The following is a 14,529-nucleotide window of genomic DNA, read 5'->3' on the forward strand; positions in this document are numbered from 1 at the left end:
TGCTCACTCTCTGTCTCTCAAGAATAAATAAATGTTTAAAAAAAAAAAATCCTATTTGGTGTTATATACTGTAAAACTAGAGAAATAAATGAAATTATGACTTAGGATATCTAATTCTTCATTAAATACTTCTATATATCTTTTTTTTTTTTCTTATACGTTTATTTATTTTGAGAGAGAGTGAGTATGTGCATGAGCAGGGGAGGGGCAGAGAGAGAGGGAGAGAGAAAATCTCGAGCAGGCTCCATGCTGTCAGTGCAGAGCCTGATACGGGGCTTGATCTCACAAATCCTGAGATCATGACCTGAGCCGAAATTAAAGAGTCGATGCTTAACCGACTGAGCCACCCAGGCACCCCTTAAAATATATCCCCTTTTATCTGAAATTCCAGGCATTTGTTGAATTATGTTTTTCTGATTCTTGTCGGAAAACTTGATTGACTACCATTTCTTTGTAAGAGGGAAATGATGTTAGAATCTGTGTCTGCTATGGTAAATTTAATTTTAGAATAGGCTAATTAACTTGAACAGATGGAAGTTCTGCTCTGTCATTTAACGTGACAGCTGTCTGATTAGGATGTGCCATTGAACATAGGGGAAGTTGAGGGAGAGAATGACTAGCTTGTTGTAACTTATTGTTTGTGGTTGGTGTGGCGGGACTTAGGGACTTCGGCACATGCCCTTTGGTTGCTAATAGTTTTAGCAACAGTTGGGTCTGATATGGCAGATGAATTACATGAAGTATGGAGTTAAGGGTAGTATGTTGGAGTTTACAAGAAAAGGTGTGATTATTGTAATGCACAATGTTTTTATACTGTGCTAGTGTAGCCCTTGGAACATGGAAGCCTTTTTTAAATTAACTTTTTGTTGCATTGCTAATACTTTTTTATTTGTATTATGTCTGACTTAAGGAGGACAAGGCTTCAATTAAAGAAGAATGCCACATAATTGTGGCATAGATTGGATTGGCATAGCTTGGTAATAAGGAGGAAAGACCAAGGATGTCACTATACTCTTGTGCCTGGATTCTTTTCACATTCGTATTGGTTAGTCCTAAAGTAGTGGAAATTGTCGGTGATTTTTTTTTTTAGTCTAGACTGAAGATGCTTGGGGTCTGTTAAATATTGCTGAGGGCATCCATTTGGAGATTGTTCTGAAGACTAGAGATTGATTTACTAAGGAGGAAATGTAGGACAGAAGACTGTAAGTAGTTTCTCCTCTCATCTCCCATTTGACCTGCCATCACTGTATTCCAGCTTTGCCAGTCTCTTGGCCACCTTAGGGTCTTTCCACTTGCTGTTCTCCTGAAACAGCTTGGAATACTGCTTGGAATACTAAATAGCCATATGATTTGCTGTCTCATCACCTTTAATTCTTTATTCAAAAAGGCATCTCAGCAAGTCATTTTTTATTATTTTTATTTAATTTTTATTGTTTGAGCCTGTGTCAAAACTATCACTTCTGCTACCTGGCCCCCACCCCATCCCATAGATAGCACTTATCAGCATTTAACACACTGATGACTAAATTTAGTTTGTGTCTGCTCTCATTAGATTGCTGTGGAGTATTTTGTTTAATGGAGCCTCATCTGTATATTAAAAGGACATTTTTACATTGAATGTTTTTATAAACTGAACTTTTCTATGCACCTAAATTTAACAGTTTTTTGTTTGTTTCTGTTTTTTTGATTGAGCCATACAATAAGACTTACTGAGGAGCACCGTGGTGACTCAGTTGGTTAAGCATCTGACTTTGGCCTCAGGTCATAATCTCACAGTTCGCATGGGCACGTAGGGTTCTGTGCTGACAGCTCAGAGCTTACATCCTGTTTCAGATTTTGTCTCCCTGCCTGTCCCCTGCTCGCTTGTGTGCTGTCTCTGTCTCTCTCTCAAAAATAAATATTTAAAAAAAAGAATTACTGATAAAAAACTTTTTGACTTATATCTTATATACATACATATGTATGTATGTGTGTAAATACACCTTTATACTGAGACTTTTAGGAGCTCACTGGAATATAGCTTTAACTTTTTGGAACATAACTGTGACTTTGGAGATGTTTATATGAGGTTAGGATATGTTAATTGCATAAACATACTTTTGTACTTTTAATTAAGGTTATATTTCTTTCTTTGTAGGAGTAAAACTACCACCGCTAATGATGTGAATGGAGTTAAACCCTTGTCAAGTGATCAGGTATTTTTCTTAATGGTTTTAACTAGTTCTTCCTTATAAGTACATGAATTTAGTCTTAATTTTTTTTAACATTTTCAGTGGAGTCAGGATCATCTGACTGTGAGAAAAATTTTGGTGGCTTCCTAGTTTATTTTTTATTTTTTAATTAAAAATCTTTTTAAATTTTTTTTTTTTTTAAATTTTTTTTTTTTCAACGTTTATTTATTTTTGGGACAGAGAGAGACAGAGCATGAACGGGGGAGGGGCAGAGAGAGAGGGAGACACAGAATCGGAAACAGGCTCCAGGCTCCGAGCCATCAGCCCAGAGCCTGACGCGGGGCTCGAACTCACGGACCGCGAGATCGTGACCTGGCTGAAGTCGGACGCTTAACCGACTGCGCCACCCAGGCGCCCCAAAAATCTTTTTAAATTTAAATTGAAGTTGACAAAGTGTAATAAGGCTTCCTAATTTTGTAAGTTTTCTTCTTTATTTGATTTTACTCTTGTACGTATCTCAAAAGTGTTTTAAAAGCATTTCTGTGTTGATTGGACTTCCTCACTTTGTTTAGCACCCGAAAAACAATGGGAACTCTCCTAGCCTTCCTTTGTCAAGAAAGGTTCTTAAGTCACTTAATCCAGCAGTCTATAGAAATGTGGAATATGAAATTTGGCTGAAGTCTAAGCAAGGTGAGTTAAAAAAATCTGTGTATTTTCCTTAAATTTGCTTTGCGGCATTTGAAAATAAGTCAACTTGATATTCTGATATTGTTTACAGCTCAACAAAAACGTGATTATTCCATTGCTGCTGGCTTACAGTATGAAGTTGGAGATAAATGCCAAGTAAGTGATTATGTAGAGGAAGAAAAGATTTTACTTGAAATCTTATTTTATTCTAATAGGATCTAAGAAAACAGCTCAAGTTTGATGTGTTGTTAATTGGAGATTTTAGAAGATATTTTATCACATACACATTTTAATAGTTGTAAATATTTAGCTTTTTGATCCATTAGAATATGTTATAAAAATTGTGTATATGTCGATGGTGTCCCATCACATGATCTTTAAGAACAATGTCAGTCTTTGATATTACTTGTTTGAAAGAAGCAGCAATAGCACTTTAGATTTTTAGATACTTTCATTACAGTTGGCAAATTACCAAAATTGATTTGAACTTGACATTACAGGTCAGTTTTATGGAAGTCATCTGGGAAGATTTTGATAGATACATAATGGTTTTATGTTAGACTGAGAAAAGAGTGAATAGTAAGGAAGTTTTGGCATTGACTTTTTTTTTTTAATATAATTTATTGTCAAATTGACTTCCATACAATACCCAGTGCTCATCCCAGCAAGTGCCCTCCTCAGTGCCCATCACCCACTTTCCCCTCTCCCCCACCCCCCCCATTAACCCTCAGTTTGTTCTGTGTATTTAAGAGTCTCTTATGGTTTGCTTCCCTCCCTCTGTAACTCCCCCCCCCCCCTTCTTTTCCCCCATGGTCTTCTGTTAAGTTTCTCAAGATCCACATATGAGTGAAAACATGCCATTTACTTTGAATAAACTATTGCTCTGGATTTAAGTAGCGGATTGGAAAAGGGGAAATTTGGATTATATCAGTTCTTAGAGTGATTTTGCAATCCTCACTGTGCATTTGATAATGTTCGAAGACAATTTTTGTAGTCCCACAACTGGGGAGGTGCTACTGACATCTACTGGGTAGAGGCCAGGGATACTGCCAAACATCCTACAGTGCACAGGGCATCCCCCCAAGCCCCCAACAAACGCTTGTTCAGTCTAGTGTCAGTAATGCCAAGGCTGGAGAAACTCTGGGTAATTTCCAGGGTTCCTTTACTGTTTTTGTTTATGATAAAATACTAATTCCAAGACAGAAATAACCTATATACTATTTGGTGATAGAAATAACCAAATACTATTTGAAGATAATGTTCGTAAAAATATGGTTTTCATTGAAAAGTGTTGCCTTTTACAAACTACTTTAAAATAGCCATTGACAAACATTTTTCCTTGTAGAGGTAACACTCATTTCCTGTGTGGTAAAGTAGTTTGTAAAAAGCCAGTTGACCAGGATTACCAGCATCAAAGACCATCTATCTTAAGAAGTTGTAAAAGTGTTCTGATTCTGAGGTGTTTGAAAGTGGAAGAAGAAGATATGATTCATTTAGGTTCTTCCTTACGGAGTTGTCAGAAATGTGGTATAATCATAGAACAGAATTGTGGAATTTTTTGTTACAGTGATTTGGAAAAAACCAAAAGAGTAAATCTGGAGTTTAGGGCTCCTCCTTCCCTTCTCACTCCTCCTTAACAGAGAAGAATGCTTATCTTATGCTGCATCACTAAAACTGTTACTCATTGTTTTAAATCATGCATATTTCCTTTGAGGTTGCAGTTGGTTTTAGTAAAATACATGCTGTTTGTAAAGTAGATGCTAAGCAGATACTTGCTTTTTTTTTTAAAGAGTATTTTGTTTCTATATCTACTAGACTATTTCAGGTAAAATTTAATTGAAATCTGTTTGGAAACTGATTGTTTTGCTATGACTCAAAGGTGCATTTATACTCAAGCATATAAGATGTAGTTTAAGTTTTTGGTACAAATTAACTTCAGAAAGGTATGTTTTATTGTTAGACTCTTGAAGAGAGGAAGGCAAAGGGTCCTTTTGTGTTTAATGAATAATGAAACCTCAGCTTTAGGATTTTGATCTAGTTAAAAAAAAAAAAAGTAGGTTAAGTTGAAGCTGCTGTACATTGGGCTTTAGTGCAGTGATCAGCCCTGTTCATTGAGTGTCGTTTGACTATAGGAGGAAACTGAAAGGCTTTCTCTGGTCACAGATTGCTATTGGGTAATACAGTTGTATATTAGATAACATAGGATGGATCTATTTTTAGAGGGCAAAAAGGTCTCAGTTATACATTTTCAATATTGGAAAAGTAAGAAGACAGTAGTAATTAAAATAATAGTTGCTCTCATTCATAGAGTGGTTGCTGTGTGCAAAGTTGCAGTTAGTGTCCATTCTGTATATCCTATGTGCCTCATTCCATCTCCATGAGTGATGTAGGTACTATTATTAGCTCCATTTTGCATGGGAGGACACTGAAGCATAAGTATCTTGCCAAAGGTCATATTGCTGGTAAGTACAAAAAAGATGGGCCTAGAATCCTGGTGTGTGCAGTGCTATAGTCCTTTGTTCAGAACCAGGACATGCTGCCTTGATTGTGCTCTTGCTTCTCCCTGAATTACTTGCAAAAACAGTTCATAAAATTTTGGAAGTGTACACAAAGAAAAGTCTTTATTTTAGCTAGAGCTACAGAGGCCTGGGAGGTCAGAGAAATATTATTTATGGTGTACCCTTTTGAACTTGGTTTTGTTTTTAACAGTGTATAGTCGTCATCTCTCTAATTGAAAATGATAAAAATTTAAAAGGTGATCATTAACGCAAAGGAAGCAGGTGACTGATTTCTTCTTTCTGGAATTGTTCAACAGGTTAGGTTGGATCACAATGGAAAATTTTCTAATGCAGACTTTCAAGGGGTTCACTCTGAGAATGGGCCAGTTTTGGTCGAAGAACTTGGAAAGAAGTATGTACTACTCTTCAACTAAGACATTTACGGTCTCTTCCATTTAGCTTAAGTCATGAGGAATTCTAAATGGCCCTGTGTGTTTATAAATACAGTCAAAAATACTGCCTCTTAGTAGGAAATGGATTTGTTTAGATCTTATGAAACAGCAGTTTGAGTTTAAATTTTGTGTTTTGTGTGTTAACATTTTAAAAACTTGTTTTGCTTACAGTTTCAAATGTGCCATTTGTCACAAAGGCAGTTTGGGAAATTGGCTATAAATTGTAACTGTAAAGTGGGGAGCATTGGAGGACAGGGGCCAATGTTCATTTCTAATTTTCATTTAACACTGCATTGCATGTAGTTAGTTTTCAGTAAATGTCATATGGAGTAGTGAAATACTGTGGCTGACTTGCTGCCACAGTCTCACTTTACAGCACCTTTCGTTTCAGTTGCTGCTGTCTTTATTAGAAAAAAGGGTAATAAATCACACCTAAACTTCACTATGGAAAATTTCAAATACACAAATGTAAAGACAGTACAGTGAACCCCAGTGTAAGCATCACCCTGTTTCGGCAACTGACAGCATTTGGTAATCTTTTCTAATCTGTTCTCCCTAACCGCCCCCTTTTTAAAAGTGAGAATGGGATGGAATATTTTAAAGCAAATCCCCGTCACCACACCATTTCTTATAGACACTTAACATGCTTATGTGTTTCTCTCACATAGTAAGGACTCCTTCCTCCCTACCTTAACTATAGCACTATCATCACATCTAACAGAATAAACAGTCATTCCTTTTTAATCTGATCTTTTGCTTAGATTGTGATTAAAGCTTTTTAGTCTTTAGTTTTTTAGGTTGGAAAATATGCTTTTGATTTATGTCATCTTAGTTGACTAGAATTTAGGATTGCTAAATGCTTTGTACGTTAATTTTTAATCTAAGAAACTATAAAACTAAAATCTTCCATAAATTGAAAATATTTATGCAGAATACTTAAAAATTGATCTTCTTTCTAGGAATATTTTGTTACTATAAGTCTTTCTGGAGCTCCCGGGTGGCTCAGTTGGTTAAGCATTCGACTCCTTGATTTTGGCTCAGGTCATGATCTCATGATTCATGAGATTAAGCCCTTTGCTGGGTTTGTGCTGAAGCGCAGAGCCTGCTTGGGATTCTCTCTTTCCCTTCCTCTATGTGCGTGCAACTCTCTCTCTCTCTCTTGCTCTCAAAGTAAATAAACATTAAAAGAAAATAATAAGTCTTTTTCTTTCTTTTGAAGACACTCCCCGAAGAACCTCAAACCACCTCCTTCAGAAAGCTGGAACACCGTGTCAGGGAAGAAGATGAGAAAACCTACTTCTGGACAGAATTTCCACTCTGGTTAGGATTATGTCCAATTAATCTTTCTTTGGAGGAGGGATGATGGTACTTGGGCTTTTTAAAAATTATTATTATAGGAAAATGATGAGGTATTTTTGGCTTCTTGTCACAGACATGGATTACAGAGGGCCAAAGAATCAAAGCAAGCCAATAAAAGCTCCATCAGCACTACCTCCTCGACTCCAGCATCCTTCAGGAATAAGACCACATGCATTCTCTAGTCATTCTGCAGGGTCACAGTCTCAGAAACCCTCCAATGAGCACAAAAATCTTAATAGGACACCCTCACAGATCATAAGGTAACCTCCTGAATGCAAGAGAAATATAAATTGAGAGACATTTCTTTTATGTGCTAAATTACGTGAGTTTAAACATTTGCAACTTTTTGTTCATTTACTTGTCTATGGTATATTAAAAGTATTGATGATAAAATACCATGTGAAGATTTTAGTTCTTTTAGATTTTTATTCTAATTTATTAGAATTACCTAATTCTCTTCAGATAAGTCTAAGTAATTTGAAGGTAAGGCATCTTTATTTTTGAATAACTTTTTTCAAATGACTTGGGAGACCTTATTGTAGCCAAATCTTACTCTTGCACTTAGTTGTTTTCTGGTAGCTTGTAATATGTTAAATGTTGAATTTCAAATTGTATTCCTATTCCTTGGGTGGGGATGTTCCCTTTATATACTCTTTATATAGGAACTTAACCAAAATGGTTGGTTTAGTTCTGATAAGGTTGGGTTGTTTGTCGTAATGTGTCTCATATTGAATGGGGCTACAAGTTTTGTAAGTAAATGTAATCATGAATATTAGCAATCTGACTGAATATCCGGAGACAGATGAACTTCAGGATCATAATTTTCCTGTGCAGTGGATTTTATTTTTTCCCTAATCTGCCTTTTTGTGGAGTAGTTTATAGCCCTTTGGAGGAACTTTGAGAGGATGTGTCTTAAGTTGAGGCTGCCCTTTTCATGCAAACGTGGCCGTGTGTCTTGTGGATGCTGGAGCCCTCCTAGGTTGCTGTGACCAATGCCTTACCCATTCCAAACCTCCTATCCCCAGTTGCCTGAACAGTTAGAGCATCAGCTTATGTATCTAGCTCTGGTTTGAAGTTCCTTTATTTTTAGCTTTTGGGCATTCCCCTTTCTTGGGAATATACTGAACTTTTTGTCATTAAAGACAGCTTATGTAACATCTTCTAGACAGTTGTAGGTTCCTAGGCTGACATTACAAATACACTCTTAGTTTTCTGGGGCTATTATAGCAAGGTACCACAAACTGGGTGGCTTTAAGGATCATAATTTTTTTTTTAAATGTTTATTTTTGAGAGAGAGAGGGAGGGACTGGGGAAGAGGCAGAGAGGGAGACAGAATCCCAAGCAGGCTCCTTGCTGTGCACACAGAGCCCCATGTGGGTTTGAACTCACGAACTGTGAGGTCATCAGCTGAGCCATAGTCAGATGCCCAACTGACTGAGCCACCCAGGTGTCCCAACAACAGAAGTTTATTTTCAGTCTTGGAGGCTAGAAGTCTGAAATCAAGTTGTCAGTAGGTGTATGTTCTTTCTGAAGGCTGGGGGCGGGGGATCTCTTTCATGTTCCTCTCTGTGGTGTTGCCTACAGTCCTTGGTGTTCCCTGGTTTATGGATGCATCACTTCTCTGCCTTTATCATCACATGCAGTTCTCCCTCTGTGTCTGTCTCTCTTCTAATAAGGATACCAGTCATTTTGCATTTAGGGCCCACCCTACCCTAGTATGACCTCATCTTAACTTGATTACTTCTTCAATGACTCTATTTTTAAGTAAAGTCATATGCACAGGTACCAAGGTTTAGGATTTGAATTACAAAAGCACAGTTTAATCATAAAAAAACACCACTACTTCAAGTCTCTAACATTTTTCTTTTTAGTTTAACAAACTATTAGGGGTAGGAAATTATATTGTTCAAAGTCCAAAACATTCAAAAGTTTATTTATTTGATAATTCTTCCTATTCCTATTTTCCCAGTGATCTAGTTTCCTTCTGCAGAGGCCATCCTGTGTTAGCAGATTCTTGTGTATCCCTGCAGGGATACTTTATGTATTTGTAAAAAGTAGGTATATATTCATAATCAACTTTCCAAAAGTTCTAATGAGAACAAATGATTAAAAATCATTCAGAAGAGGGGTGCCTGGGTGGCTCAGTCGGTTAGGTGTCTGACTTTTGATTTTGGCTCAGGTGTGCTCAGGTCATGATCCTCATGGTCATGAGATCGAGCCTTGCATCCAGCTGTCAGTGCGAAGCCTGCTTGGGATTCTCTCTCTTTCTGCCCCGGCCGTGCCTGCATGCGTGTGCTCTCAAAATAAATAAGCGTTAACAAAGAATAAAAAACTCATTTAAAAAAAATCCTTGAAGATGTTACTTCATCCCTTAAGGTTAGTCATACACACACAGTCCTGAGAATTGCCCTCGGCAAGGAGTAGTCAGGGCCTTGAATTCTTGGCAAACCCAGCAATAATGTGTCAGGACATTCAGGGCTCCTCATGGGTTATTGCTCCCCACAGACAGAATTGGAGCCATTAATCAAGTAGTTGTGGCTGAAGTTTGTTGTTTGGACATTAGACTCCATTAACATCCAATAGCTTCTTATTCAAAGCAGGCAAAGTGTTTAAGAGGACTAACTTATTTTGAATATTAACTTTGGAAACCTAAAAATATGAAGTAAATATAGGAATGTCATAGGCAGAATTGAGATTTTCCTTTAATAAAATTCTCACTTTTTTAGTAGACTTGAGAAGGATCATTTTTTTCCCCTTGAACACAGATACTCTTTAGTGTTTTAAATATTAAAGAAAATACACATACACTACTAAATAACTAACTGTATGATTTTATTTACTACAGATTGAATTTATGTCCGGTGTGTTTCTCGTGTTGTATCCAATCTCTTAGGAATTGGTAGAATAACCAATTGTGAAATTGTCTTACTAGGATCTTTTTTTTTTTTTTAATGTGTTAGCTGTATATTATAACACTTCATAGGAGAAGGCAGTGGGTGATTTATAGATATAAAACTTCAAAGAATTTTTAACATTTGACTGATGACAGGAGCCTGTTGTATTTGCAGTTAGTATACCTTCTCCACTGTGGTTGTGAGGGTGAATTTTACTAGTATACTAACACAAATGTAGAGACTGCTGATGATTGAATACTCGATAATAATAATAATGATAATTCTGTATAATTAAAAAATCTAAAGTATGGAATTTTATAACTAATAGTCCAATTGATTTAAGCCCATTGGTTTATCTTGACTTTCTTATATTTAACACATTCGTTTTGAATTCTTTTATAGAATAAAAGAAGTTATAATTGTAATGTTGGATGTGAGACCTCACTTTCTCATTTCTTACTGATATTGGTCTCTCCCTTTGGAGATAATAAAATATAATAGAAACCTAGGATTGACATGGATGCTTTCATTGTGCAAGTGCTGAAAAGGAATAATGTCATTGCCGGATATCTCTTCTTTAGCAAAATGCAAATAGGAAGGATTTGATTTTTGCTGTGTGGTGGGTGAGGGTGAGATGGACAGTTTTGGGTGATGGGACACAGTGTAATAAGGGTAGTGTTAGCTTTCCAGAGATGTGTAGCATGTGCTGAATCCTCTCTGGGATATGAGAAAGACTGGTTTAACTAAGATTATGAAGGTCCACATTTGCTCCTCTGCCTCCCAATTGGGATTGACATCTGCCCTATTGGAATTAGGGTGTGATTTTAAGTGGGACTATCCGAAGACATGAAAAGGCTATTCGTAATTTTGGACATAAAAAAAATGAGATGGTATCATTGTGTCCTCACTCTTTAAAGGAAGTTATATGTTTTTGTATTGTGACAGTGTGTTTTTCCTGTAGGTTTTGGATTTTCATTTTCCACTATTGTGGAACTATTTGACATGGTAGAAATAGTATTCATACTGCTTATAATAGTTATAAGCCATATAAAAACATTAGAGTTATGTTACAGGCTATTAAACTACTTGTGTATTTTTTGTCATCCTTCTTGGACCAGACTTCCAAATGAGGTGATGGTAGTCTTATTTGCAGTTAGTATCTAGTTGGGTGTATTTTAATTTTTATTCTTTTCAGCTTTCTATTTCTCTTCAGTATCATCCAAAAAGCGGGAGATGGTCCTGGTGTCTGCTTTGAATGTTTCCCTTAGTACAGAAAATGAGAGTGCTCTTGAGTTTTAAACTAATAACTTTCTCTTTCTTTTAAAAGTAAATTCTATGAAAGTATTGGAATATGGCATAAAGAGTATATATAAGTGTTTAAATTTCTGCCCTGATGAAAAGAGAAAAAAAAATCTCAATTATTTCTGTATCATTTAGAAGTGAGTTATATTTTTCTTTTTTTTCCCCTGTTAGTCTTCTTGACTGTCATGTAGCATGAGCTACAGGAATTTCCATTTACTGAACATTTATTAGGCCATCAAAAGTTCTGTAATATCGTAGTGTAGCTAAGTTAGTCAAATACTGTATTGCAAAAAAGGTTATTTTATTTTAGGTACTCAAACATTTTGTCTTTTTTTTTTTTTTCATGACAATGTTTTATTTGACAGAAAACCTGATCGTGAGAGAGCTGAGGATTTTGATCACACGAGTCGAGAATCTAACTATTTTGGCCTCTCCCCAGAAGAGCGCAGAGAGAAGCAAGCTATAGAAGAATCTCGTTTACTGTACGAGATTCAGAACAGAGATGAACAGGCTTTCCCAGCCCTTTCCGTATGTATAAAAAGAGATTTTAAAAGTTGTTTAGAAGTCTGTCCTTAATACAGTTTTTATATGAAACCATAGTTTCTAATGGTAGACTCGTTATTTTTAAACTGAAAGGTACCTTAAAGATCATTTAGTTGCCCTTCCTTTTTACATTATTCATGAAAAAGATGAGGTCTGAAGATATTACTAGTTGTTGGCAGAGTTGATGCAAGTAAATTGGTTAGCTCACTTCTAGTTTAGTATTTTCTCCTGAACCAAAACAGAATATATTTATTCTGTTAGTTATGCAATAGATGTTCACATTCAGTAAAAAAGATACATCTATAAAATCAGGAAACTCTTCAGTGTCCTTTACTAAATACACCAGGACCTAATATATCCAAGAAGAGTTGTCAGAGTATTGGCTGTTGGGAGGTGCTGCTATATGTAACCCTGTGGCTTTGCCCTTGCTCTGTGTGTCAGATGCTGGGCTATGATGAATACCCCTCTGATGAAAGAAATGTTCTCTTACCCTTGGGTTTCTTCATTCTTTTGGGGGAGTCAGAAGGAAAAATAGTTCTCCTAGAGAGTGAAGTAAAATGCTCTGTGAGGAGGGTTCATTGGCAGCATAGAGAGAAAGGTAACCAATTCAGTTTGGAAGTAGTGGTAGCCCTGTGCCTGTGGTCTTTTAAATATTGGTAAGTAGTACCAAGTGCTGTGTGATTCAGAATGGTGCTTGGGCACTTTTTTCTTAACAATGGATTAAACAAATGAAATAGAACGTTACAGGAGGCTACCAGGTATACCAGTATAAAATATTAAAGCATCATACACTCCACTCTCTGTCCTCTGACCTCTGTGGAATCCTTTAGAAGTATCAGATGCTCAGTTGAAAACCACTAATCTGGAATAGCAGTTCAGTCTGGCACAGGGGTTGGAGCTTAGTTATTGGAAGATGTGCCCAAATCGGTGTGTGCATTAGGCATGGTCTATATCTAAGTATATTTGTCTCCAATGTGATAGATGTTATTTTCCCATAACATAACATTTAGATAATAAAAAAAGTACAAATCATTTAAGCTTGTACTCCTAGCTTTTTCTTTTCTTTCTTTCTTTTTTTTGTTGCTGTTGTTAGTGAATGATAAATACACAACTACTGTAAATGCGATGGAATAAATTGAAATTTTTTGGTTATTAAAATGGGTTGTCATACTCACCATTTTAAGACCTGTTGACCTGTCTTGGATTTGATAGTGACTCAGGTTTGTCTTCTAGAAAACTCCTGCCACAGAGGGCTGAGATCCTATTCTCAGCTGTGTGCAACATTTATTCACAAAGAGCTAGAGGAGGAAAGGACTTCAGTGATAGGTTAGCTTGGAAACCTGACTTACTCCAGTCCCTTTGTTTCACCAGTTAGAAGGTTGGCTTGCATGCAGAGCTTAAGTAATTTGCTGATGGTCAGCATTTTCAGTGGTAAGAATCCTAGTGTACTGTATCTGCTAATTTGCACTTGGGTATTTTTCCTTTCCCTCACAAAGGACTGTGGCCCTACAATAGCTGCTTTTGAAGGTTGGTATGAGGAGTGCTGTTCTTGGTGCAAAGAATGTAAGTGTAGGTTGCAAGGTGAAGGTTTGGTAAGGGTGACTTCCTGAAGGGGGGGTTTCACTCCTAATTTAGGCCGATGGTCTGATTGCCTGATATTTTTGGTTTATTAATAAGGCTGTTGCTGTATTAATTAAACATGAACCCATGTCCTATTTTTTTGTAGTTTTGGAAGTATAAAGACATAGGGCTATGAATATTGAGATTTCTGATCAGCTGTATGAAGTTAAGATTAATTACAAGACTTTTGTTCATGTATTTGTGAGTAAATCTTTAAAACAAAGTGTTGGGTTTTTGTTCATTTTAAGAGCTCATCAGTCAGTCAGTCAGCTTCTCAGAGTAGCAACCCATGTGTCCAGAGAAAATCGTCACATGTAAGTGATAGAAAAGGAAGCAGGCGGAGAATGGATACCGAAGAACGGAAAGATAAAGGTATGTTATTTCATCATTTGAAAGCAGATGCTAGAGCTCTGTGCCTGGCTTAAAGTCATACATTGGGAAAGAACCCTTTTTAAATCATTAAACAGTATAATGTCATGTATCTCACTATTGCAGAGACACATTGACTCAAGCTAAAGCATGTTAAATGTTATTCTGAAAACTGCATTTTTCACTGACTAAACACAGTTCAGATAGTCCTTTAGGCTCTGTCTTCATATTTTATTCTGTCCTCAGACCAGACCTGTCTAGTGGTTGATACTGTTTTCTTTTTTATCTTGGTCTGTTATAGACTCTGTCCATGGACATTCGCACTTGGATAAAAAACCTGAGCCAAGCACATTGGAGGTAAATGTTTTAAATACTAATTGCATCTTTTCTTTCTCTCTTTTCCTTCTTAAACATCGTGGGTAGTATAGCAGGAAGAAGTAAAAGGAGAGGCTGGAGGTGATTTCATCATTTCATAACTACGTGTCACAGAAGTAGAAAAGCAGAGGAAAAAAATTGGGAAAAGATGATAGTGCTTGAGGAGAATTCACTCACAAATTATAACCTTTTCTTCAAGGCTACATGATGATCACCTATCTGAATTGGTGGAGAGTAGCTTTACTTTCCATTACTGTAT

The 14,529-nt window shown here is 36.5% G+C and overlaps 1 protein-coding gene across 1 annotated transcript in view; it reads left to right on the forward strand.

The window, feature by feature from the left end:
• Positions 1-14,529, forward strand: part of OTUD4 (OTU deubiquitinase 4) — a 46,224-nt gene that overhangs the window by 20,849 nt on the left and 10,846 nt on the right. Inside the window, exons 8-16 of the mRNA XM_030312993.1 lie at positions 2,138-2,195; positions 2,744-2,861; positions 2,950-3,014; positions 5,674-5,768; positions 7,028-7,128; positions 7,241-7,427; positions 11,729-11,891; positions 13,775-13,898; positions 14,197-14,252. Of these exons, the coding sequence (XP_030168853.1) occupies positions 2,138-2,195; positions 2,744-2,861; positions 2,950-3,014; positions 5,674-5,768; positions 7,028-7,128; positions 7,241-7,427; positions 11,729-11,891; positions 13,775-13,898; positions 14,197-14,252 (967 nt within the window). The remainder of the gene's footprint in view (positions 1-2,137; positions 2,196-2,743; positions 2,862-2,949; positions 3,015-5,673; positions 5,769-7,027; positions 7,129-7,240; positions 7,428-11,728; positions 11,892-13,774; positions 13,899-14,196; positions 14,253-14,529) is intronic.

This window comes from Lynx canadensis, chromosome B1 (genome assembly GCF_007474595.2).
Source record: "Lynx canadensis isolate LIC74 chromosome B1, mLynCan4.pri.v2, whole genome shotgun sequence".
Lineage (NCBI taxonomy): Eukaryota > Metazoa > Chordata > Mammalia > Carnivora > Felidae > Lynx > Lynx canadensis.